This window comes from Vombatus ursinus, unplaced genomic scaffold (genome assembly GCF_900497805.2).
Source record: "Vombatus ursinus unplaced genomic scaffold, bare-nosed wombat genome assembly UNPS02014799.1, whole genome shotgun sequence".
Classification (NCBI taxonomy): Eukaryota; Metazoa; Chordata; class Mammalia; order Diprotodontia; family Vombatidae; genus Vombatus; species Vombatus ursinus.
The window spans coordinates 18,267,917-18,295,838 of NW_020954577.1; the positions used below are offsets into that span (position 1 = coordinate 18,267,917).

Genomic DNA, 27,922 nt, shown 5'->3' on the forward strand with positions numbered 1-27,922 from the left:
CTCAGATCACTTTTTATGTACCTTTCTCCTCTACAAAGTTATAAATTGAAGTAGTCGAGGGAAAGGGGGAATGGCCTTGCAAAAAGCTTGGCAGGAGAGCCACCTGGGCTAGGTTATGTTGAGAGGATTTATAGATAAAGGATGACGAAGATGAGCCTGAAATGGAATGATTCTGCCGGCTTTCATGGGATTTACAGGTGGAAAATACAGCAGTTTTCTAGTCCGACCTCCTCAGTTTCCAAAAAATAAAATGGAGACCCAAGGTCTAATGCCCCACCCCACCCCAGCTTCAGTGACACAATCTGAGAGTGCCACGCAAATGAGGGCCCTAGGAAGGACCTAGGGAATCTGCTGTTTGTTTCCAGAGCCCCAAGGGAGCTGGGGGGGGGGCGGGGAGTACAACTGGGCAGGAGGTTCAGAGGGGAGGGCAGGGCTAGAAGGAAAAGGACCCCCCGAGTGAGGGAGAAGAGAAGATTCCCTGCCATGGGCTCCCCTCCCTCTCTGAATGAACCAGCTGGGGAGTCACCTACCCTCCCTCTGTGTGTGTGTCTATGAAGGCTGAGCTGCCATCCAGGCCTTTGGAATGTTAGAGAAAGTAAGGGATGACCTGGGTAGAAGACTGGGTGAAAGCCAGCTCCAGTCCCAGGGTCCCTCCCTAGAGAACGACTCCAGGACCCTGAAGCAGCCTTAGGGCTTCTGAGGTTAGGAAGAAGACACCAGACCACGGCTGTTAACTGTCTGGCCTCCCCCCAAAAAAGTTGGGGAGCAAGGAGAAGTGCAAGTATCTGCACACATGCCAGCTTCCTCATTTCTGGAAAATGGCAATGACAGTCATCCACGCCCATATCAAAGGTGTCCCCAACGGAGAGACTCAGGGTGGCTAAAGGATGCTCTCCAACAAGGTGGGGCATGCAGGTGTCAGAGTCGCCCAATGCACCTTAACTGAGCTGGACGTGGTCCAGTGACCATCCAGCCTTGCTATGTAGTGGGGCATAAACCGAGGAGCCAGGGAGCTCCGAGATGGCCAGAAGAGGCGGCCACCGCCCTAAGGGTGTCCTGAGCTCCTGGACATCTTCGGCTCGGGGCTAAGGTGGTGTTGATTGCATCAAGACCCAGAATGCTAGGGGATCTCCTTAGTTAGGCTGAGCAGTTCAATTCCACAAACATTAATTAAGCACCTGCTTCATGTCAGGCCCTGGTAACACAAAGACAAAAATAGTCCCTGCCCTCCAGGGGCTTACGCTTTACTCTAGAAAAACCAACTACAGGAAGAAGGCATGTTTCCTAGAACATGACATGCAGTTTGATGGGCAGATCATTGAAAGCATCCTCATCAATATTGTGCCTTACATCACTTCCCTTCTGCCTGCTTCAGTTTCCTCATCTGTAAAATGGGAATAATAATAGTTTTCTCCTATGTATAAAATTATATCTTGTATAATAAAATACAATATAATATATTTACATAATGTAATATAGTAATATCTGCTCCCCCTGCTTCTCAGGGTTGTTGCAAAGGTAAAATGAGGCAATATTTATAGAGTGCTTTGTAAACCTTTAAGTACTATGTAAATGTTACTACTACTACTACTACCCACCACCATCACCACTACCACCACTACCACCACTACCCCTATCCAGAACACCCTGGAATCTCAGAGACAAGATCCCCTCGACAACATTTTCAACAAGGGCTCATCAGCCTCTTCTTGCAGACCTCCAAGGACAGAGAGCTCATTACCTGTGCTATGCCCCTTTTAGAGGACTCTGATATTGGGGAAATTTCTCCTAACCTGAAGCCCAACCTCGCCTCTTTACCACTCCCATCCACTGCTCTCAGCTCTGCCAAGCAAAGTGAGGCTCCTCCCTCTTCTGCTGCCTAGACCTTCAGTTACCTGAAGCCAAGCATCCCATCACCCTGACTCTCCTGTTCTCTGGGTAAACAGCCCCAGCTTTTTCAGCAGACTCCTGCAGGATGTGGTTTCCAGGCTTCTCACCACCAGAGGCCATCCCGGTGTTCTGGGATGGAGCACTGAAGCTAGAGTTAGGAACACCACCCCACCTCGGACATTCAAGAGTGGGGTGACCCTTGATTAGTCCTTTCAGCCTCAACTCCCTGGTCTGTAAAATGGGGGTACCAACCCCCCAGGGTCAAATGTCAGGTTGTTTGCAAATATTAAGGGGCCCTATCCAAGGTCCGCCCTTGTCCTCATCACCAGGACTGCCGGCCTCTACCCATGCTGCCCTTCCAAAGTAGCCCCACGGAGGCATCCGTGCAACGAGCCTCACACCCGCCTCAAGTGCAGCACGGGGGCTTATTTCCTCCATGGGAAGCATGTGTCAGACCAGTGAAGCCCCCTTGGCTTGGTGGCTCTTCAGTGTTCAAAGATGTTCTCTCTCTGTGTCTCTCTGTCTCTGTGTCTATCTCTCCCCCTCCCCCCTCCCCATAAATGGAGAAAATCTGAAAGGGGAAAGTTTTCTGTAGCTCCTCCAAATCAAAGGAATTGCAGGACACTTTTTATTTCTTTGCTAGTTGGAAGCACAGTGAGGGTCCCCTCACACAAAGCTTTGACCAGGACTTGGAAGCAACCTCAGAGAACATGCAGTGGAATATCCCCATTTTACAGATGAGGCGACTGAGGCCCATCGAGGTGATACAGCTTGCCTACTGTCACCCACATAACAAGGGGTAGAGTCAGGGTTCAGCCCCAATATCTTCTGATTCCATACCCAGGGCTTTTCCCATTGCACCAGGTTCTGCTATTTTCAGTTCTACAGATAGCGCCTCTATCCCTTGGAGTCTGACCACAGCCTCAAGATGTTTCCTGGTTTGGGCATTCTCTTGGCCAATGAATAGGGAAGTTTCCCACCAGTGCTCCTGACCTCCTGTGGGAGAGGGAAGGTCCTTTCAATGGGAAGGCGGCTGGTGAGCAAGTCCTGGAAAAGGATGGGAGGAAAGCAGGCCCACCCCCTCCACACACACACACACACACACTCCGGAAATGAACTCATTCCATCGGCCACTCTGTGAGCATGCAGAATACGTTTTCATATAAAAAAGATCTATGTGCAAAAGAGCCCTCCCTCCTAGCCAGCCCGGCAGCAGCGTCCAGAGCACTGGAGGACAGGCTTCTTATTCAAACCCAAGTTGTTTATGCCAGGGCTCTGCCAAGGCGAGCTCTGAAATTAAGAACATTATTTTTCAGCACAGATTTTTATATTGAATGTTCTCTCAAGTCTATTTGATTACCAGTTACTTAAAATTCCATTTAAAAAATCCATTAAAAAGGTTAAGGCTCTGATCTCCCTTTAGGGGCAAATGGACCCCTGGCTGTCTTTGTTAAGGGAGTGGCTGCCCCTCCCAGGTGGCAGGGGGTCCCCTCAGGGGATTAAAGACCCTTATGTCCCTTAGTCTAGAGGAATTATAGAGATATGAAGACAGAGTAACAGAGACAGAAGCAGAGACAAAGAGAGAGAGAACAGAGAGCAGAGAGAGAAAGGAGGGAGGAAGGAGAAAAGGAGAGAGAGGAAGAGGGCAGGAAGGAGGGAAAGGAGAAGAGACAGAGAGCTTTAGTTTTCTCCCCCAAAAAACAACACTCCAGAAAGCCCATTAGAGATGACTCCAGGCCTGAGGTCTTGCCAACTGTTTTGAAAGCGGGGCTCCCAGAACACTGGCTGCTAGTTATAAAAGTGGACATGAGGCTACACACACATTCACACCCTCAGTCTACCCAGCAGAACATACCTAAGGCAGGGAAACTGGAACTTTGCCCCAGGACACTGATAATACAGAACTGTACAGAAACCGGAGCTGAAGCCCTAGTGAACAAGAAGAATTAGTTCAGATAGAAAGTCGGCCAGACAGAAGGGTAGGGTAAGTCTTTCCTCTGTCCCACCCTGTTCCTCCCCAACCTGTCCCTTTCCTTCCCAGTCCTCAGTCGAGGCCGACTTTGCACCTCTTGCTCAGGACCTGGTTGGTGGTGTTTGTCCTAGATACAGAAAAGGTCCCGGTCCCAGCCAACCCCTAGCACTCCTGGGATGGCAGTCCCCCAAAGACCAGAGGGCTCCTGAAATAGGTCTTATAGTCATCCTCATGTGAGAAGGGCTGTCCTGCGGAAGAACTAGGAGCTTTGGGAGAGGCAGATTAGGTTTAACAGAAGGAAACATTTCTTAGGAATTAGAGCTGGCCAAGAGTGAGATCATAGTATCATAGTTCTACAGCTTTAGAGGTCACCAGTGGTAACCAATGAACCAATGGGTTCATTTTATAGGCAAGGAAACTGAGGTCTAAGGCATGCTAAGTGACAACTAACATCACACAGGCAGAAATTAATGGAGGCAAGACAGCCCAGGTTCCCTAAGCCCAAATGCAGTGCTCTATCCACTGGGCTGCCACCCCTGGCCCCCCCGGGTGTGTGGAGACACAAGGCTCTTCAGGAGGGGGACTGATTTCAGAGAAAAACCAAGAAAGTTTTCTGTTGCAAAATGTCATTGAACAAATATGCTTCATAATAGAATACCGTTTAAATATGAACCAAGTCCAAGTTTATTTTTTAAAGAGTAGACTTGGACATATTACATCCTGAATACGTTTGCTATTAAAACAAAGCCCAAAATAAGTCCCTCAACCCCTGAAGTAAGAAAGTAAGGAAGTAAGAGAAGAAGAGAAGAAGAGAGAGCCTTCCTTGTTTCCTCCCCGGGTAGCGCTGTCCTCACTCTTCCCTCGATTCTAAGCATTAAAGTTCCAGTCTACGCTTCCCTAGTCTTCCTCAACTTGTTCCACCTGCAGGGTCAGCGTCCTAAAGACTGGCAGGGTGACGCTAAGGGAAGACCTAATGGCTCATCGTACCTGGGACGTTGGACCTAGAGTTAGCACTCTGGAGGAGAAAGTCTGTCTACAACGGTCTAGCATTGTTGAGCCAAATCAGATAAGATGATGGTTAAGAATCTCAAGGGAAGCTGTGAAAAAAAAACAGGAAGGAGGGTGACACAGCAGCACCGGATCTCAGACTCTACTAGAAAACGACAATTGTAGACCAATTTGGTGCTGCTTTAAAACGACAGATGAGGTCCACCGTCTGTGGGAGCAAACGGATCTAGTAGCCCAGAATTTGAATAAGCTGCTGAAGGAAGGACTCACCGGCATCACAAACCTGCTGGGAAAGTTGTGAAGAAATCTGGCAGAAAACAAGTCTATACCAACACCTCGCCTTATACGTCAAGATGGTCACCAATTGGAACGTGGCTTAGTTATAGAAAGTCACATCGTAAGCAAGTTAGAGAAGCAAGGAAGAAATTCCCTGTCAGATCTGTGGAGAGGGGAAGAGTTCAAACATGGGGTAGAAGGGATCACAGAAGAGAAAGTGAACCGTTTTTATAAGATTACACTAAAAAAGGTTTTGTACAAACAAAACCAATGCAATTAAAATGGAAATGGAAAAACAGGTAAGTAGGAATGAGGATCCTGACTTCAAGTTTCTCTGATGAGTATCTCATTTCTGAGATATGTAAAAAAACTGATTCAGATTTATGAATAAGAGCCATTACCCTCCTGATAAATGGTCAAAAGATATGAACAGCAGTTTTCAAAGGAAAAAAAAATCCAAGCTCTCCAGAGCTATATGAAAAATAGTCCGAAACCACTAATAATCTGAGAAATCCAAATTAAAACAACTCTGAAATTCTATCTCCTACCCATCAGATTGTCAAAGAAGGCAAATGGAAAATTGTCAAATGTTAGAGAGGCTGACGGAAAACAGTCAGTGCTAATGAAGTTGTGTATTGATCCAAACTTTCTGAAAATCATTTTGAAAAATGCCTCTCAAATCACAAAATCATGCTTACCCTTTGTTTCAGTGACAGTGTCACCAGGCAAGTATCCCAACAAGATCAAAGAGATAGGAAAGTGTACACCACTATTTATATGTACAAAACTATTTATAGCAGCTCTTTTTTTGTGGCAGCAAAGAACCAGAAACCAAGGGGTGCCCATCAGCTGGGGAATGGCTGAATAAGTAATGGTATATGAATCTGATGGAACACTGTATTTTCAGAGAAACTTGGGAAGATTAGATGCAGAGTGACAGAGTCAGAATCAGAAGAACCATTCATACGATAACAACAATGTTAAGAAACACCACTTTGAAAGATGTAAGAACTCTGACTTGTCATGACCAGGTAGGACTTCAGAGGATTGTTGATGAAATATTCTTCCCACCTCCCGAAAGAGGTGATAAACTCGGTGCAGAATGAGGTGAGCATTTGTGGACCTGGCTGAATTTTTGTTATGAGTTTTCTTTTTCTTTTTTTCCTCCCAAGTTGGGTTTGGAGTGAGAAAGTAATTAGGTATAGGGCTCTCTCCTCCCCACTACCAAAACATAATGGGAGAGAAGAGAAAGCAGAAAGGTCAGAAGGAATCGCAGAGGAGGAGGCTAGCTTTGAACATTTGTGTCCAGTGTGTTGCACACTTGGACAAGTCCTACAAAACAGAAACTCACAGTTTGGACCAGCTGCTTCAGTTCCACAACAAGCCCAGATAAAAAAAAAAGAACAATAAATATCGAGAAATAAAGCAAAGATAATGAGTTGTCTGGAGGGTGCATTCAGCGTGAGATGTCTGTGAGAGGCCTGTGAGATCCAATTCAAAATTTGGTGACGTGGGACTGGGGCTGAGGAAAGAAGCAGGAATTGGATAAATCCATCTGGAGTTATGATTATAGAGAGAATCACGGAATCCATGGGAGCCTATGCAACCCCCAAGTGAATGAACGCAGAGACAAGAAACGGAGCCAGAGCCGAGGAGTACAGTTACAATTAGCCGGTACTTTGTGAAGGAAAATTCAGTAAAGGATCCTGAAAGGATCACAGATTCCTGGCTCGAGAGCTGGAAGGGGCCTCAAAGGCCATCCATTGCACTACTTTGTTTAACAGATGAAGGAACTGAGGCCCACGGAGGTAGGTGATGTGAGTTTCCCTAAGGGATGCGTGTAGCAAGCCCTGGGTGTGGTCACGCAGGTAGAGGAACTTAGAGGTGTGCACGAAAATTTACACAAAAGGTATCCAAAAGGAAAAAGTGTCCAAGGCTGCAAGAGAGCTCAGGAAGCATGAGCCCTGAGAAAAGGCCACCAGATTTGACACTTAAGAGACCACTGAAGGGGTGGCTAGGTGGCACAGTGGATAGAGCACCAGCCCTGAAGTCAGGAGGACCTGAGTTCAAATCCAGCCTCAGACCAAACACTTGACACTTACTAGCTGTGTGACCCTGGGCAAGTCACTTAACCCCAATTGCCTAAAAATGAAAAATAAAAAAAAAAAGAGACCACTGGAGACTTTGGAGAGAACAGTGACTAGAAACCAGATTATAGACTGGTTGGAATGGAGTGAGAGTAGAGGAGGTGAAGAAACAAGGGCAGATGCTTTCTCAAGGAGATACCTATGTGTATCAGGTGTTCCCAAAATCTGAGTGGTATTACAAACATCTCTGTGCAGTTGTAGTATTTTAAAACTGCACTAAGATTATTGGAACACTCTTTACCTACATAGAGAAGTCGGTCTATATGACTGACACAAGTTGATTTGCCTTCCACTTTCCAGGAGCACACAGCACACAAAACCAGGTACATACCTGTAGCAAGTGAAATGGTCTCTTAACAATCTGAGACATATGACGTGGTGAAAACACCAACTCTCTTACTTGGAAAACAATGTCTTTTGTATTTTATACTGATTCTGCTTAGAATTATATTTGGTTAGTCATGCTTGTCTTTTGTAAAGTAATCCCATAATTGTCCCCGTTTAACCCTGGACAAAAGCCCTCTTTGGAGAAAAAGCAAACAAGGCTGCCATTGGCTGCCCCCAACATGGCATGGCATTTCCCTGGATGCCACTCGATTGTTGTAAGTCATGCACACAGGGAACCTGACCAGTTGCTGTTGCAGCCACTGGCTGGAAGGAAGTGTTGGCAGAATTTTTTTTTCTCCCAACGGACTAGGTGACTTGAAGATGTTCACATGCGTTTCTCTGATGGTGCTTGGAAGCATTTTACTGGTGTTGAACCACAAAGCCTCCCAAAAGTTCTGAGTCATAATTTGGTTTTACCACAGTGGAGACAAAACTACTGAGGATGTTGCACTGCCAACATCGTCCTCCAGAGCACGGCCACCTGAGGACCCCTCAAAGATGGGCCCCTGAACAAAGCCCTGTGCTTCCAGGTACCCCATGTTCAGTGTCTTTTCCAAACTGCAGCTTCTAGGCCCCAAGGAAGTTTATCATTTACCAGTCCAAAACAGGGCACCCAAAGTAAATGCACAATGAATTTAATTAAAACTGACTAGCCAGGTAATTTACAAGGAAAATCTCTGTCCCTCTCCTATCGCCGCTCCTTAAACAGGCGCACATTTTGCCTTGGACCCCTTAGCTACCAGCAGAAAGGGGAACGTTATTGGAAGATCACTTGCACAGCTGGGGCTTGGTCCCAGTGGTAACATAATGTCCTGAGCAGTGCAGTGATGTCATCAGCAGGGACGGTTTCTCCTTTGTGCTGCTACCTGGTTATCCCCTCAATTGCAACTCTTCTACCGGGTCTTTTACAACAGTGTAGAGAGCTCTTTATGGCCCCAGTGCTAGAACGCTTTCAGCTCTTCTAAGGCTAAGCCCCCTAGCTGCACCCAGCCAGCACAACAAAATTGATCAGCCAACACGTATTTATTAAGCACTTAGGATGCACCAAGTGCTACACAGGCTCTGCAGGGATAAGAAGAAAGATTAAAACAGTCCTTACTTGTAAAGAACTTACATCCTAATAAGGAAGACCATGAGAATTTTATATAGAAGTATATGAAAACAAGAAAATAGGTAGAAGAAAGAATAAATAAAATAAATACAAGTTTGGGAGGGATGGCACTAGTAGTTGATGGAACAGAACAAGCTTTGGATAGAAGATGGTGTTTGTACTGAGTCCTGAAGGATTCTAAGAAGTAGAGGAAATGAGGGAGCACATTCCAGGCATGAGGTATGGCAGATGCAAAGGCACGGAGTGGGAAGACAGAGTGTCATGTGGGAGGAGCAGAGAGAAATCTACTTTAGCTGAACTGGAAAGTACGGGGAGGGAAAGTATGTCTAAGAAGCCATGAAGGATGTTAGCTCAAGTCCGTGTTTCGTAGGTCTTTGCATCTTTTTCCACAACCCTCTGAACAGGCCTCCCTGCTATTCAGGTTGGGGTAACGAAATTCCTTTCAACTCCCACATGCCCCTGGCAGCTAGACTGAGCCATGCAGCTTACACTGCAGCTTCCTCTATTCAAGAAGCCTGAGGAAGCTGGCGATCCTCGCCCTGCAGAAAATTGCTGCTTTCCCAACAGTGACATTTCTCCCCTTGTGAATTAGGATCTTTACTTCAAAAGCCAAATGAGTAAGTTCTCTAAAGTTAAAAATTACACCAGGCTCTACCTGAGATCCCAGGGGTTTAATCAAAGTTAAAGTTAGTGAATGTGACTGGTTCTATCAGAAAAACTCATCAAAATGGAGAGAGTGACTGGATAAATGGAAAACTACCACACCTAAAACTCTGGAAGGTGTGGATGAGCTGGCTGCTCAAAGCTCAACCTCAGTTTCTTGGAATCATCAAAGATGAAAAGAATCTGATAAATTATGGAATGCGCTATCCTGCTTTGGTCAGATCCTTCTCCTCAGGCTCTTCTACATTCACGGAATTTTTAAAGTAGAAGACAGATTGCTAATAGTAGATTTCAGAAATGGGGAAAATGAGGCAGAAAGGTTCAAGGACATGTTTAAGGACCCCAATTCCCATTCTAATCTATCCTTCCCTCCTCCACTATCCTGAAGCTCCAATAGCCATACCAGAGTCTCCTAACTCTTGACAATTCCAAATACAATTATCCTTACTGACTGGTACATTGCAGCCATGTCTTATATTCTACCTAACAACCAGACTGGCCTGTTTGCTGTTCCTTATGCATAACACTCCGTCTCTTTTCTCCATGCTTTTGAACAGGCCATTCCCCCATGCCCTTCTCAACTCTGCCTCCATGAATCTCCAGCTTCTTTCAAAGCTCAGTTCATGTGCTCCCTTCCCCCCAAAGTCTATACTGATCCCTCACATATCCCTGTCGCTAGGACCCCCTCTTCCAGCAGAAAGTCCTTAAATTGTATTAATTAAATAAAGGTATTAAATTATTAGTTAATTAAATTGTACTAGTTTGGTGTTTAATTTTCTATTTATTCATTCCAGGGGCACTACAGAAAGTTTAGGCACCAGTATCAACTTTGGGTTGCTATGGTAGCATCACTTTCCATCCTCAGTGCTCAGTTGAAGTATTCTTTGCTAGGCTACTTTACTTAGCCAGCAGCCTCACTCCCTCACTGCCTCTTTAGTGACTGTTTCCTCTGGAGGGCCTTGGGAAGCCTGTGAAAATGACCAGCACTCACATCCTCTCAGACTAAAAGCAACTGTTTGCTCTCAGCCCATTGACTATCAGATCTCACAGACTTTCTGAGATGGTGATCTCCCTCACAAAAGGGACAGAGAACAGTCCAAAGGAAGGCTCTATTTGGTTTCCGAGGCTTCTCTTGAGAAAGTGGAATACTCTCTCCTTCACCTGCTTCTCTTGGTTCTCGCTTCCCAATTCAACTCAACTGAACAAAATGTCTCTTGTCTCTGAAAATCTCTCATGTAATTGGTGCAGGGCATGCTTGGTAAGCCCTTTTATTACCCTCGTATTCCTAGGCCCATTCAGACCACATTTCTTTTTTTTTGTTGTTGTTAATTTATTTTGATTTATCAACAATCACTTCCATAAGCTTTTGAGTTTTAAATTTTTCTCCCGCTCCCTCCCCAAGACGGCACACAATCTGATATAGGCTCTACATATGCATTCCTGTTAAACATGTTTTCACTTTAGTGATGTTGTAAGTAAGAATTAGAACCAATAGAAGGAACCACCAGAAAGAGGAAACAAAACACAACAGAAGAAAAAAAACAGCAAATAATGTGCTTCTATTTGCATTCAAACTCCATTGTTCTTTCTTCTTGTTGGATAGCATTTTCCATCATGAGACTTTTGGACATCAGACCACACTTCTAACCAAAGGTACCATTGTTTTATCTCTTTGATTGTTCTGGGCTGTTGGCAAGGTCCCACCCAAGGGTCCAGACCCTTGGTACTTTATTCCCTGTTCATACCTTTGGGTATGCCCTGCTGGTCCACCTGTGATGAAGGGACTACTGTGTCCTTTCTCTTAAATCTGAATAATCTGAATGACATCTTTCTTAAATTTGGCAACAGCCTCGTGGGTTGGTGCTTTTGTCCTGGTATTGTTTGCATTTTCAGATATTCCAACTTTCCCAACTATTTCCGGGAGTTCAGCACAATTTGGCATCTTTCTTTTCTCACAGCCAGGCACATCCAGAGATGTCCCCAGCCTCTGAGTCTGTGCCCCACCTCAACGCTCTTTCTCCAGTCTTTCATCATCCGATTGTTCAGGTTTCACTCCTCTCTCTGCCAGTCTTGGAGGTTGGCTGTCTCCAGATCCAAAAGGTATTTATTTTATCCTTTTGCAGGATAAGAAGTCGGATAAAATCGGCGTGTGCTCATTGGGGTGTCCCACCAACACCAAACCACCTTGTGCTTTCTGTAAACATTCCAGCTAAGTCCTTTCTGGGAGAGCCATTTTTAACCTCTGCACGATTCTGAACGCTAAGCCCCTGAGGCTTTCTTACTGTCTCCCTCTTCTCTTCCCTTCAGGGAGCTGTCATTGTTATTAAAGCTTCAGTTACATTTCTAACCCAAATATCCAGGGGGGCCCTGCAAATGTTTAACAACCAGTTCTCCAGAAAGGGGGGTCAGGACACACTTTTAAGTTTCATCTGCATTATTGACATCTTCTCCATTACGTTATTAAGTCTGGACAATGAACAAAATGATAACTCAAGCTCCAATGTGTAGCATCAGCCAATTTTCAAGTTGTAAATGCTCTCACTGAAAATTTAGCAATTGGCTCTGTGAAAGTTGGCTCCTGTACACCCCTGCAAATCATGGTTACTCCCCATAGGGGTGTCCCTTCTTTCCAGAGAAAAAAGCCTCATTTTGGTCTGTGTTTTAGCTGTGTCGTGGTATGCTCTACAATAGATGGAAGCCCATGAACTCTTGTAGCTGTTTGGAGCATTTCAAATGACTTTTCTATACTAAATGAACTCTAATATATCTTCAGAAAATCACTCAATAATCAGTGTGATTTTTAACTCTATTAATTTTTTTCTCCTCTTCCTTCTCTTCTTAAGAAGTTTTACAATTAGACTCTAAGTTCTTCCTAAGCCTCCCCTACCCTACCCTATCAGGAATTTTTGAATGGCCTACATCTACAATTTACAAAAATTGACTACATTCATAATTTCTCTTCATGCCTCTTAGTTTATACTTTACATCTCCTGATGCTTTCCAAAATTTCTTTTAAAATAGCCTTAATATCATTATAACTTAGATCAGGTGGGATTCTTTAACTAAGAGTCCTCTGTGTGGTTCTATTGCAGACTGAGAGGTTGAGACCCCTCAAAGACCGGAGTACAGGACGGGTTGGCTAGAATGAATTCACAGACTCAAGCATTCTTTAAGTCAAGGTGGCAAAGATTTATTGTTACGCTTTTCAGCGGGCAAGGATTGTTAAGGAGCCTGTGAGAGACTAAGGATGGAGCTAGGGTATACATGGAAAAGGGCATGGGAAAGGAATGCCAGGGATACCCATTAGGTAATCCAAAGGTCCAGGTGTCTTTGGGAGCTATAGATGGGAAAGTACAGGGAGTATACCAGACAAGGAGGGAGATGACAGAGCTATGGATCTTGGGAGTCTGGCAGGAGGAAGAGTCCTTGGGCCAGCCAAGCACAAAACTCCTTGGGTTGGGCAAGGCACCTGTCTCCCTCTCTCTCAATGAGAGAATGCACTGCAACAAGGGAAAGCTTTCTCACAAGACAGGAACTTACTAAGGCATTGGGAGGCTTCCAGAGACATGATCTGAGGGCTGGGGCCTGAGCAGCCCAGCACTCTCTCACCCAGCTTTGTGTGGCTGCACCAGGGAGAGAGATAAGGGTCCTGCTGGGGCCCACTCATGAATAACTGCTAGGCACAGTGTCCTTGGGCTGGGGAGTGGTTGTCAGAGACAGTGTTTCTGAGGCTAGGGAGAAATTGGGGTCCAAGTACAAGCAAAAGCACGCAAGCACCCCATCAGTTCTCTCTCCCTTGCTGAGTTTTACTGCTCAAAGACTTCCAATACTCCGAGGGCAGCAGATCAAAATGTAATTGGGAAATATGGAACAAAATCAATAAAAACACAGTATGTGATTTTCTGACTCCATTTGCATCCTCAGGCAAAATTTGGTGGTGTCGTATATATTTGAGTTGGACCCTGTTGCTCAAACCACTTTGGCTTCTGGATTATTCAGATCTTGGAAAACTGCTTTCCCTGGAATGGAGAAGGTGAAGGGAGAAGGGGATAGGAAAGTGTTGTACCATTATACTTCCAGCACGGGGTGGAGCTCAAAAGAGAAGGAGCCAGCTCTCTGAGCTTGTTAGCATCTTGGATTATCTCTGATCAGGTCAAATGTTAAGTTCAAGAAAGTGGGGAGTCACTAAGTATGCTCTCAACATAAGGCAGTTTGTTTCCTCTTTGCCACACTCCACCGCCACTCCATGGTGGGGGGATGGAGGAGGATAATGGCTCTGTGAGCCAAATATGAGCCCCTTCTGCCCAAATGCCATGGGTTGGGACATGGGAGTCAATCTAGACTTTGCATTTTTAGGAACCTCTAAAGAGGCTGTGGTTGTTGTACGTACAGAGAGCCTCTTGGCATCCCCAGAATTCTGGAATCTGTGATCTTCATGCGGTCAGACCGGAACACCGTCAACTTGGTGGCTACGTGACTTACAACCATAGGTAAGGTGAAGAAAGGGTCACATGGGGGACTTTCAGCATTTAAAAATAGCTCAGAGAGAAAGAGAAATAACAGATGAACCACAAAATTAAGTCTGAGCTTGACCTCAGCTTGAGCTCCATTGCAGACAAACAAAGTCGAGCTGACAGAATGACACTTCGTGACAAAAATATCTGGCTAATGAGAGCCCAGCATGCCCCAGCCCTGTTTGGTATCAAGTGCAATTCAGGTCCAGAAACCTCCATCCAGTGTCCACTGGATGCAGACATCAAGAGCAAGATTGCAGAATAATACATGACCAGTCCATTAGAGAGAAGTAAACCAAGTGCCGCATGAGACCTATGACCGCAGGAAATCAGGGTGGGTGTGCTGGAGGAGGTGGCCTTTGAGCTGGGCTCACCATCATGTGAGATGGTGGAGGATGGGTAGGGATTCAAAAAATAGAAGGAAAAGGGAGGAATAAGATGGCAGGCATGGGGAATAGTACAAGAAAAGGCATGTCAATGGGAAAATGCAGGGTGTGTTTGTGGCAACTGACCATAGTTCAGTTTGGTGGAATTGAACCAGAGAGGAGAGCTGGACACGAGGAGGCTGGAAAGGCTGAGAGCACCATGGGTTGGAGGGAGGGTCTTGAGTGGGGACATAACTCCATGGTCAGTGGGAGCTACAGTTAACCCCACCAGGCGCTCGGCACCAGAAGTCTGCAGGCCTCTCACTCGCGGAGCTCAGCTAAAATTCGGTCAAAACGAGAAGGACGGATATCTCAAGGAGCCCAGTTGCTGCTCCAATGTCTTCTTTGCTGTGAAGGCCCAAGATTTCAGGACTTTCTTTCTGAGTTCCGTCTCTCAAAGAAAGGAGAAAACATAGATTGGAGTGTCTGACAATTCCTTCCACATACCACCCCCCTCAAAAAAATCCTACAGTTTGAAATAGGATCAACTCTCCTCTCTCCATACTTGTGCTCTGGTTGCCCCTTTGCCTGGAATGTCCCACCTCCTTGTCTTCATCTTGAAGAATCTCTCTCTTCATGAAAGATACAGTTCAAGCACAATCTTCTTCATAAAACCTTCCCTGATCCCAGAACTCCAAGTGGCTGGCTCACATTTGTCGAGTTTGTGTTTATTTTTTATGTGTGTCTATTTCATAGATGTGCCCTTCCCCATAGAATGTAAAGTCCTTGGGAGAAAAGAGTTTCATTCTCACTTGGTGCCTGGCATACAGTACAACCTGTACTTAAGGAATCATTGTGGGTTATGGATTAGTTGCTTGCCCAAGGTCACACAGCTCAGGCTAAGTGACCAAAAAGAAATAGTCCAAAGATAGGTTTGACTTAAAGGTGGGAAAACCTTCTTCAGGCTAGAACCCTCTGGGATGCCCATTGAGGAGGATATGAAGAGCATCCTTGCTGTTTTAGGGTTAGACTAGACGCCGTTGAATATCCTTCCAGCCCAAGAGTCTGCAATTCCAGATGTCTTTACGTCATTTCCTGTTGTCTGTGAAACAAACCCACAGACATTGAGCATCCCTCCACAGGAACGTCCACTTGCAGTCTTCCAAGAGCTGAATCAGATGTCCCAAAGTCAAATCGAAATTCCTCTCTTCAGATTCATACTGTTCTAAGAGTGACATCTGGTGGTGAGAGAAAGTTATTTCTCCAGATAAGCACCCCCTGTTCCACACTCTACCCCTTTGGCACCGCTACAATTCTGCTCCATTCCCCAAGTGTTTATTAAGCCCCTATTAGGTACCAGGCCCTGAAGGTGTAGAGATGAGAAGAGACCAAGGTCTGTCTCTCAGGGCACTTACAGACCTCCCCGTTTGCACATGTGTGCATATGTTTGTGCGGTATGTTGGTGTGTTATCACGCGTGTTGGTGTGGAGTGCAGAGGTGAATGTGTCCTTTTTTTTCCCATTTTTCCCTATTTAAAAAATTCTGACCTTGATAAACCTCAATTAAGATAAGCACTTCCCTACGCACAGGAGAACAGGAAAAGAAAGCTGTCCGTGAAACTGCGAAATTCTCTAGTTTACAACTTTCATTTCTTTTTAAGTATGTAACGATTTCAATCTGTCACTTTCGAAACTCACCTTCCTGCTTTTCTTCATAGAAGCGCTTCCTGCATTTCGAAGACATGCTTCAATAGCGTGTCAGAAGGGCACATAAGGGTGTAATAACCACAACCAAATCCCAATAAATTAAGGTCGAACATCCAGAAGAAGTCTCCATGGGGCTGAAAAGCTTAAAAAATAATCTGAGTGAGAAATGTGGAACAAAATTAGAGTTACTAAAGAATATTTTGGAAGGGAGAAATAATGGCTTAACATAGAAGGTCGAAATTTGTTGATCTTGCAATGGACCCTCAAAGAAAGAAAGGTAGAGAGAATGAAAACTGCGCTGTTACAATTAGATCTAATATTAGAACAAAATCACAGAAATGCAAAATTTTGAGAACACTGTGTTCTATGCATGAAAGGATAACAAAGACTGAAAAAAATAAACATAAAATAGGTACAGAGTAAATACAGAGTAACTTGAGAGTGTGAGCACCAGTAACTTTAAAAAATAGCATGTTTTAGCAACCCCAAAAGCCTGTTCTTTTGTAATCATTTGGGAGGAGAGCATTCCAGGGAGTGAAAGGTCATTCATTCAACCTGAAACAGATGCCAGTGGTCATCCAGGCTGGCTCATAGTTAGAAGATAATCCTCTCTCTAGTTTATCCAGCACGTGGTCATTGAGCTTTTGCCTAATGACCTCCATAGAGGGGGTGCCCTCCAGCAAACAAGGAAGTCCTTTCCACTTTGGGGCAGCCACCATTGATGAATTTAAATTTGCCTCTTGGCCACCTGACTCCTCATGGCTAATATTTCAGCCCCCAAGGCCAAGTAGAAAAGTAAAGTCCTGTAGGACAGCCCTTTGAATACTTGGAAATGACTCTAATATTCCCCTAAATCTTCTTTTTCGAAGGCTAGATATCTCTACTCCCTGCCTAATCCTCACATGGCTTGGAATGAAGGCCTCTGAAGCCTGTTGTGTGGGCTCTGAGGACACAGCTCAGGGCAGCAGAGACGGGCACAGGAGAGTGCTAATCCATGTCTGGGCAATCGAACACAAACTTATGCCAGTCAAAGGAAATGTGTGAGTAAAATAGGAGTTGTCCTCCAAGGACGATGCATTCTCCAAAGCAAGACCTCTCTTCTCCTCTGTTTCATTGGAAGTTGTATGGAGGCAGGGGCCTCATATCTATTGATTTATAAAAATTCACAGTATCTTTTAGTCGAGTCCTCTGATGCTGCACTTTGGTGTAGGGGGTTTCAAAGGTCGTGATGGTGGAGCCAGAGCCCTGAAAGATCCTGGCAGTTGAATGGGACTGTCAGCTTGTCCTCATTTCAGAGACGAGGAAGCTGAGTATTAAATGACATACCCGGTGAGTGGAGCACGTGAAAAGGGGAAAGGGCTGAGAGGCCCAGACCTCAGGACTGTGAGCCAGCCTACCTGCCACTTCATCCCCTTGTCTCCTGAGGGCACAGGTGGAGACCTTTCTCTTGCGCCTCCTAAAATGTCTGCAACAGCTCCCATGCTGGTACCATTTTCAGACATCTATCTTCCATGGGGTGAAGATGCAAAAGCCTGGAGATGAAGCTTGTCACTTCCTATAAAAAGCCCGAATTTCCTCATTTCTGTCTGGGTATGCTGAATGCTCTTGCCAAACCATTTGGAGGCAGCCCCAACATCATACATAGAAAGAGGAGTGAGGGTAGCCAGGCTCAGAGGAGCAGTCAAATGGTGACCCAAGCTCTCCTTGACCAGAGAACCAGGGGGAGCAGTGGTCAGGCTGGCAGCTGCCTGGGTGCCTCCAGAAAGTTCAGTGCCCCAGAGGAAATCCTTGAGCACATGGACTGTGGCTCTCCAGTGGGGTAGGGGGTGGGACGGATGAGCCCTGAGAAGAAGGCGTTGGGTGGGTTGTCGTCGGCATCGCTGGACACAGCGCCTGCCTCGATAAGCCCACAGATCCACTGGAGGAGAAATGAAAAAGGAAGAATGTGGTGAATGTGAACTTGTACGTGAATTCCTGTCATGGTTATCTCCTTCCAAAGAGGCCCATCTCCCTGGGGACCGCTCCAAGGGCAGAGTCAGGGATAGAGGGCAGCGTCCTCGCCCTCGTCCAGGGGTCATCATTGGCTGCTGATTAAAACAATGAATGTCTCTAAAACAAGTTTTTTTTTATTATTTTGAAAATCAGAGTCCAACAGGAAACAGGCAGAGATCACCAGGCTCCAAAAAGGATCACAGAGGATCATGGCTCCCCAGAGCCCGTCATTCTACCCGGTGTCTGAGGTAGCCTGCTTTAGGGCATAGGGTTCTTTCAATTTCCCCAAGGGTGTGTATGTGTGTGTGTGTGAGTGAATGTGTGTGAGTGTGTATATGTGAGTGTGTATGTGAGGGAGAGAGAGAGAGAGAGAGAGTGTATAAGTAGGGAGATAAGGACAGGGATAGATTTTAACAGGTGTGTTAAAAAAATGTAATCATCACAAGCAAAATCCTGCCACTAGATGGCAGCATGCAATAGTCTTCCTGGCTGCCCCCCCAAGCCCCTGGCAGTTAGGAAGTCAATGCAGTTTTTACAATGTACCCCACTTTGTGCTTGGTTCCCAGGAGGCCCTGGGGGTTGAATCAGACACAGCCCCTGCTCCCCCGGAGCCAACAGCGCTCAAACCTGGACCGTGGCTCTGTTTCTTTTCCCACATCTCGGGGACCTTGGGATGCTTGAGGCATTGGGTCAGACTCCTGTCCCCTCTTTAAAGAAGATGCTCCTATGGGGCACCAAGGGGGCAGATATAGGGGAAGAGCCCTGGATGGTAAGCTTGAGGACCAGAGTCTGTCTCTTGCCTCTGCCACTGAATCCCCATGGTGGGACCTCAGAAATATCCCCTGAACCCCAGGCCTCAATTTCCCCCGCTGTAAAACAAGGGGCTCGGACTGGGAGACATCTAAGGCCTGGTCTAGCTCTAAGCTAACAATTCCATTGAGAAATGTCTACTTGAAAAGGAAAGTAGTCTCAAGGGGCTGTGAGAGACATGGCAAGTTTCCTCAGGTTTTCTGGGTTGGGTCACCAAGACACGAGACTGAGGAAATCCTTGGTGCCCTGAAAGGGTCCCTGACACCACCAGAGAGCAGGCTTACCTAGAGCTCATCTTCACTCTACTTGGGGATTATACTTACATACATATACATACACATATGGTGTATATATATATAATATATATACATACATATATAATATATATATATACATATATAATATATATACATATATATATTTAACTCTATCATCTATCTATGTCTGTATCTATCATCTACCTAGCTATCATCCCTCATTGTCTCCCTCCCTTTCTCTCTCTCCCTTTTTTCCAGTCTCTTTCTCTCTCCCCTCTTCCTCTCATCCCTCCTGCCTCCCTCTTTAACTCCCCTCTCCTCCCCTCCCCTTTTCTCCCCTCCCTTCTCCTCTCCTCTCCTCTCTTATTTTCTCTTCTCTTCTCTTCTCTCTCTGTTTCTCTTTCTCTCTCTGTTTCTCTCTCTCTCTCTCTCTCTCTCCCTCCCTCCCTCCCCCCTCCCAACTACCCACACACACAAGGACAGTGTGGCATAGTGGGAAGATCACTAGGCATAAGTTCAAAATACCTAAGCAGTAGCCATGGTTCTACCATTCATTTATTCACCCTGTGACCTGAGGCAGGTCGCATCGCGACCCACCCTTGAAGCCCAGATTCCTTATCTTTAAAATAAGGATAATAGTATTTGCACTTCCTGCTTCACCAAAATGTTGAGATGGAAAGGAAGATGTTGCTGTTATTGATCGACATTTCTTAGGGGCAATGTGACGCAGGATAAAGACTGTAGCATTTGGAACAAGCAGACCCAGTAGCTCATCCTGCCTCTCCTATTTACCAGCTGTGATTCTTTGGGCAGATCCCTTAACCTCTCTGAGCTTTAGTTTCCTCATTTGTCAAAAGATAAATTTAGCAAGTAGACAAGTCAAGGGGTCAAAGGAAGAGTAGTTTTCAAAGAAGAAATACAACCCCCCCCAAAAAAATATTCAAAGTCACTAATCAACAGTATAATTACAGGAGGGGGCAAAATCATTTTGGTGGAGGGAGGGGTTGGACAGAGGACAATCTGAGTTAGACAGAAGATGGCCCAGGGACTCTGACTCCCTCAACCTAGAAGAGGGTGCCGCAGTTCCAAGACCTGGGGATGCTGACCAGGAAGTGGGGAGATGGTGGTGGCTTAGCAGGCTGTCAGCCCAGTGGTGGTTTTTGAAAGTTTAGATTATTCTTAGAATGAGAATCAGTCCCTGGGAAGATTCCAGAGCTCAGGGTCTGGATAGATATGTATATATAATCTGGGCTATCCTTGGTCCCATTCCCAGATCAGTTTCCAGTTAGAGCTGAGTGTTGGATGATGAAACAACACTCCTAGATCACCTAGGACACACCCACTCCCAGTGCCCATACCCGTAGGCTTTGTGGCAGGATTCAGCTCTATCACTCTCGGGCATGAGTTAGATGTCATCTGCCTTTGATGCCATTTAGTGGGTTTACAAACTACAAAGGGCCATACAAACATGAGCTGCTACTGTCATTCTCATTGAAACTTAGTCTTGACCTCTAACAGCTAATTTGCCAGATTAATCTGTGATAATCAAAGAGGGTTTTCCCCACCCACCGTGGGCATTTTAACCCAAAAGCCCCATTCCTTGGGACTATGATAGGTCCAACTTCATGCCTGTGTAGTCATGTTTGGTCCCTCAGATCAGTAAGCACGTGGTCAGCACGGTTGGCCCTGGAGTTGGGTGGGAGTAAGGGAATGGGGAGATATGCACAGACTCTTGTCTTCCTCAATAAGAGCTATCTATATGATTTATTTCCATCATCTCATTGTCTATTTCCAAGAGCGCTATGAATCAGAGATGATAGGTATCATTATGCCCATTTTACAGATGCAGGAATAAAGTAACTCTATTTCCAAGAGCGCTATGAATCAGAGATAATAGGTATCATTATGCCCATTTTACAGATGCAGGAATAAAGTATATAATAAAGTAAAATTGGTCACACCAATATTGCCATAGGTGGAATCCAAATCCCGGTCAATCTTGCCTCAATGCCCACTTAGGCAGATGCAAGGATCCAAGAGGATTCTTATTTAGGCACAAAGTAGAGGATGGCCTTTCGATCTAGATCTAGTCCATCCTCTAGATCCCTTCTAGATTTGAGCTTCTGTGACATGGAGATATTTATTGAATAGCTAAAATATTAAATATTAAAATATCTTAGAAATTTGACTACGTAAAGAGGCCATTTTCTGCCTCATTTCTTATTAAGCCTGAATCACTGAATGGGCATTGTCTCAGTCAGACTGAGACCTGTTAAAGAGCTTAGCTTGAAAAGGCCAAAGTCCCCCCACTGCATCCTGGGCCACCTCCATTTGTCCTGATCTTTATTCGCCACTGGACCCAGATGGCTCCGGAGGAGAAAGTGAGGCTGGTGACTTCGCACAGCCGTGCCTCACTTAAATCCAATTCACTTGCATGTCATGGCATCACCTCCCTGATGTCCTGGTCCTCTTTGAGAACAAACAACAAACACCAAAATATTAAGACAAGGAGTTAGCGTTTTCACAAGATACAAAATAGAGCAAGACACAGTGCCTGTCCTCAAGGAGCTTACAATCTGACAGGTGACGTGTACACAAGCATCCTCACCCATTTTTCAAAGCCTGAATGTCACAAATGAATTGCCAGTTTCTAAGGAAGAGACAGATTGAGGACCCTTGTCTGAAAATTGTCTCCCAGGTGCCTTCCTGCTCTGCAATTCTGTGGTCCTTCCTTTCTCAAGTGGGCTAAAACATAAGAGTTCTGGTTTCCTAGAAGGGTGTTCAACTGTGCTTGTAGCAAACATTACTAGGAGTAATTCCCACATGCAAGCAGGGTAAACAAAGTATTGGAACTTTTATTATTCCCCTTAGAATTATGATTATTTGAAACAGTGCAAAATAATAACCTCAACTACACTTTGGCTTTCCAGATGTGAAGATGCTGAGCAGCTGTGCTTTTATCAGTATAGGGAGCTCTCGCCACTCAAGTAGATCATGCAGATTACAATGTGGTAGATCATTCCCAGGGAGTCACCTGCAGCTTGGGGGTGGGGGACGTGCCCAGGGGATTGGAACACAAGTGGGAATGGAATTCAGGTCTTCCTGACTCCAAGGCCAGCACGCTCTCCACCCTGCTATGCTCTTTCTCTGCTTGATACCTCACACAAAATGAATAGAATGTTCTGCAAGGTAATTTTCTATTCCTCCATAAAATGCATCACCATGGCGCCCAGTTGCTTTGCCCTCCCCAACAATGTCTACATGAGAAATGTTCTGCCTTGCACCCTCATTTCCTCCACCATCGCAGATGACAACATCTCTGTGTCTTAGAACATGGTCATCCAGAGGTGCCATGGCTAATAAACCATTCCCTGATAGTCAACATGGCAAGAAGCCTCCTTGAGTTTGGCTTGGCTGACCCAACAACAATCCATCAGTCTGTCACTGGCAGATGCTGGAAGCTTCTTCAGATTGGTGGGGTCCGCCAAGGCTTGGGGTCCCCCTGCATTGCTCCCATCTACGTAAGTGTCTGTTTATACCTTCCCAAATACCCAAAGAAAAGCACATAAACAAGAGATGAAAAGCCACCGTGCTCATCCCTATTCAGTCATTAAGACATTCATTGGCTTGATTCCCTTAATAATCACTGACTGTCTACAGTGCTTCACACATTGTAAAGCTGTAGGTCTCTCTACGTCATGAAAAAGGAGAAAATAGTCATGGGTAAAAGCACAAGGGCTCTCAGTAATTAGAAATGACTGAAAATGGTTCTAAGATTGTCCTCCTCTTTATGACTTCTTTGCAAGGCCCAGGATCCTCCTGAATGACTGCTGGTATTTGGAATTGCCCAGGATGATGATCACAGAGTGGCCAGAGGGGTAAGCTGCCATCACATCTTTTAAGATAAAGAACAGGAGGCTTCTAAAAGGCACTGTGAATGTCAGGTTCACCATTAGGGCTGCAAAGTAGGAAATGAAAAGGCAAAAGAAGGTGACCACAGTCCTCAGGGCATTGATATGGGCTTCTGCACTGGGATTCCCCAAGCCAGAGGAACTGGTTTGCATCCGGTGAGTGTGACTGTAAAGAGAGGCAAATAATGTCACTGTACACATGACAAAGAGACCTAGAGGAAATATTAATATCAAGTTAACTAGGAGCATGTCACTGATGGTGACTTTTTCAGAATCATGGCTAGCCAGGGAGACGTTCTTGGACCAGTCGGTGTAGGACTCTGTGGAAGAGTTCCACATATAGGCAGATAAGGCAGCAGTGATCACAGAGATCACCAGGCTTCCCAGGAGCATCCAGGGCATTAGTTTAGAGATCCTGAATTTCAGCCACAGAAAACAGGGATGTGTAAAGCCACAGATCTTAAGGCAGTAGAAAATGCCAAGGCAGGTGGCAAACCAGAAGCTGGAGGAGTTTAGAAACATCCAGATAAAGAAGAAAAGAGATCCATAAATGTTCTGCCGATAAATTTTGGCAAAGAAGATGCTCATGACAACTTGAAATGTCAACAAAATCTGCAGGCCAAGTCGTGATATCCCAAGGCAGGTGAGGAGGAGCTCAATGGAGATCAGTTTCTTGTTTTGAATCAGTTTACTGACATTCACGACCACTAGAAATCCATTTCCAATAATCCCTATAATGAACAGAACTGTCAGGACTATGGTGTGGGAAATTTCTCCCAGAGAAATCATGTCTCCTACCAGAAATCCCAGTCTCTCTTAGTAGACTTCTCAAATACCTAGGGCATAAGCTCTGACTGATAGGAGCACAGCACTGGCCAACCTCTACCTTCAGCCAGTCCCTGGACTAGAGGGCAAGGCCAGGAAGAAGACAAGTCAGGAAGAATCCTTTTCCCATTTGTTCCTCTCCAAAGGTCCTGCTGGAGCAGGAGGGATGCAAATACTAAAGGGAGGGACTTTTATTTGCCAATTGCATCTGAGGAAGAAATGCTTAAATTCATTCTGAATTTCTTCCTAGAAGTACACACTTTTCCTCCAGATTACTGCCTGTTTCTTTCCTCACTTGTGATCTTTATTGAAGGTGCTAAATGCCAGGTCCCTAGCACTGGTAGGCCACCGCTCTTTGGTATGGTCACTGGTGGTCATGTTCAAACACAGTCAAGAATATAGGGTGGGAGCCATACTTAGGCAGAGCTATGTCTGGGACATGTGTGCATGCGTGTGTGTGTGTGTGTGTGTGTGTGTGTGTGTGTGTGTGTGTGTGTGTAGGGAGGTTTAGAATTCATCAGGCAGGGAAGATATTATTAAAAGGAGAGGAGGCTTGTGGTGGGCAAAGAATAAGCTGAGGTATAGTGGGAAGAATACTATGTTTGGAGAGGACCTGGAATCCCTTCCAGCTCCAAATTGATGATGCTATGATCTTATGATAGAGGAGGGGTCTGTCCACATGGGAGGCCACAAAGGATATTCTCCCTGCTAGTGAGTAGTTGCTTGTTCTCTGTTGAAGTCCACAGGGCTACTGCACCCTGCAAGATATGGGTTTGTCACCCTGGGGAAGAAGCGCCCCCCCCATCAGCACCTGGGACAGGGCCCTGCTTGCCTGAACTGGTTATAACTGGGTACTTGGCACTGACCTGACTGGCACCTTTTCACTAGAGCCCTCAAAAATCCCCTTCCTTTGGCCTTGGGAGAACAATCCTGAGTGTTTACAACTTCTAGAAATCCTTCTTTCCAAGAACCCAGGGTCCTATTTTCACATTATAGGTTGAACACTAGTCTGGAAGGCAGGACAGCTGACCTCCTGGAAGATAGTGACTGGTCCTGTATTGTCTTTGTACCCCTAATTACCAAAATGAAGGAAGGGAATAGGAATTTATTAATAATAAACACCTGCTATTTGACAGGATTATCCCATTTGATCCTCATGACCACCCTGGGAGGTAGGTGCTACTATTACCCTCATTTTACAGATGAGGAAACTGAGGCAGGCTTGCTTAGGGTCTTGCTTAGATCAATAAATGCCTGAGGCAAAATTTGAACTCAGGTCTTTCTAACTGCAGGTCCAGTTTGCCATCTACTGTGGTGCCACTGAGCTCTTAGGACAGGCTACAAAAAATCCTCACAGAAGTCATTGGCCCATAGTGGGGCTTAAGAACTGCTTGTTGATTGATAATTCTCAGTGGTGTGTGTGTGTGTGTGTGTGTGTGTGTGTGTGTGTGTGTGTGTGTGTGTGTGCGCGCTCGTGTCTGTGTGTGTATGAATCAGACTTTTGATTTCTTCTCTATGGGGAATTCCTAGGGAGGAGCTCTCTCTGTCCATGTGGACTGACATCTTCTCAGCCATTCACAATCTTAGAGACTTGCTTGAGGCATTGAGTGGTTAACCGACTTGCCCATGTCCAAACAGCCGCTGTGTGGCAGAGGCAGAGCCAGTGAAAGCCTCCTGGGGTCCGAGGCCAGCTCCTGAACCCCTCCTCCATGCTGCCTCTCACATTCTGAGTTAAAGGCTACATCAATTGACCCCAGAAGCCAGAGGCACAAAGTAATTGTGCTCGATGTTGTCCAGGCAGCCCACTCCCTTAGGGAAGGCTCATTTGAAAAGCCGAGTGAATGCCCATCAGCATTGGCAGAGTGCCTTCCCTGGCATTTTGAGCTGAGTTAGCTCTGATGCATTTGCATGGCACATTCACCCAGCTGCAGCTGGGGCTTCAGGAAGTTGGTAACTGATTCATCTGGGGATTTGAATTTATCCAGTGTAGTTTATTCTCTGAAACCCCAGATGCCAGCCCCTTCTTTGTCCTTCTACAGGTGCTGAACTTTCCTGGATCTATGCCCCTTTCCCACCAAGGCATAATGACCACCTGGCTATTGCATTCTTGGACCATATTTGCATGTCATTTTCTGGTAATAACTGGACTGCTTTGCATGCAGCCTCAGTGAACTTCCAGCACTCCAGCACTCCAATGGATCTCTCTGATATGGACATTCCCTCCAAAGAAGTGCATTGCAGCTCATGCATCCCTGCCCAATCTGTCTGTGTCCTCCATGAATCCTCAGTAGACTAGGGCCATCCTTCCCTATCCCAGGTCTTTTAATAGTAGATGAATATCAGTGCCACACTCCACCTCTCCATCTCTTTATTGCTCCAAGACCAGTCTGTTTCTGGTTGGAGTCCTTTATAAACTTCCTGTATGCAGGTCACCTTTGGTAACATTACTGAATGCCATTCAGGAAGTGAAGGACAACGTAGCTTTCTCAGAGTGGAAGGAAGATGCAGACAACCCTGGAGTAATACAACAGCCCTGTGGTTAGTCTTTCTGCCTCCGACCTCACCTGTCTTCAACCCACTTCCACACAGCTGCCCAACTGATCTTTCTGAAATGCAAGAATGACCCTGTGACCCTGCTTGAGACACCTCAGGGGCTCCCTCTAGAATAAGACACACCCTCCCTCCTCTGCTTGGCTTGCAAAGCTCTTCACGACCTGACTCTCGCGTCCCCTCTATACTCCCCATTCACACACTCTATGTTCCAACACAAATAGGCTTCTTGCTCTTCCTCAGACACAATTCCATTTCCCACTTCCATGCTAATACCTTTCCCGCTGTCCCTCATTGGCTCTGCCTTTTGGAATCCTTGGGTTCCTTCAGAGCTCAGTCCAAATCCTGCTTCCTACATGAAGCCTTCCCAGACTGCTCTGTCCCCAGCTCTTAGTCTTTCCACCATCATGAGTATTTTTCATTTACTCTGTGAATAGTTTGCATTTGCTTACATGCATGCCTGTCATTTTCCCTGATAGAATGTAAATTTTTTGAGGCTAAAGACTGCTTGATTTTTGCCTTCCTATCCTCAAGGTCTTACATGGTGCCAGGTAAAGAGTGAGGGCTCAATAAATACTTGCTAATGATTAACTCTTGCTGTACGTTTCTGTTAGTGGATTAGAGACTTTGACTCATGACCAACTGAGTGAGGATTCAAATGAAGTGAGATTCAAACCTTACTTTACAAAAATAATTCGTGGGGGTGGGGGGTGGGGGAGACATCCTATGATTCCTCTCTGGGCCCTGGACATTCTAGGATGCACTCCTTGAGATTCACGCTAAGGTTCCATTGGATTCACCTTCAGGGAATAATCGTTTCATCTCAAATGTTCCTGCAATGTGTTTATTGCACACACACATTTCCTTTTGGGTCTAAAGGCTCACATCAGATTCTGAATGACATCTGTCACCCAGAGCCATTGGCTTTACAGGATTAAATGGCTGATTGAAAGCAGTTTGAAGTTCTTTCATAAAGGTATCTTACAAGTCAAGCATGTTTTTCCATGACTTGGAAGGTAGTTGTTTGAATCGGGTTTTTTAAACCATTAACCACTGTTTAACAACTTGGGGGGGTCCTATTTAATTCATGAGTCCATATTTCTCCCTTACTCTTGTGGATATGGCTACTTTACACAGTATTCCTTTTCCAAAAAGTCTTGTTGACTCCACCCACACAAAGCCTTAGTAACTATCCTGGCCGAAAAGAGTTGTTTTAACATCCACTGAAGCCAAATTTACAAAAAGATGGTCAGTGAAGAATTTGGAAGATTTGACTTCCTACCTAACTTCTGCATCTGGAGAAAAGGACTTATTTGATATATTTTCATGTCTTCTAAATTTTTGTCAATACCAACCTGTGCCAGCATATTCGTGATAGATGAGACAAGAACGATAGTGCATGCCTGCAATGCCACCAACCAGAGAGTCTGAACTTGGCAATTCTGAGTTGCAGTGGGACAAGTCATTTGAGTGTCCACACTTAATTCTACATCATTATGGTGAGCTCATGGGAAAGGGCAAGGGTGCACCAGGCTGCC

The 27,922-nt window shown here is 45.5% G+C and overlaps 1 protein-coding gene across 1 annotated transcript; it reads right to left on the reverse strand.

Moving 5' to 3' along the window:
- Positions 1-22,886: 22,886 nt before the first annotated feature.
- On the reverse strand, positions 22,887-25,545 carry LOC114050311 (taste receptor type 2 member 7-like). Its single transcript, XM_027871928.1, has 2 exons — positions 25,455-25,545; positions 22,887-23,824 (listed from the first exon to the last, which is right to left on the reverse strand). Exons 1-2 carry the CDS (start codon positions 25,543-25,545, stop codon positions 22,887-22,889), a joined length of 1,029 nt encoding a protein of 342 aa, XP_027727729.1.
- Between the last annotated feature and the right edge of the window lie 2,377 nt (positions 25,546-27,922).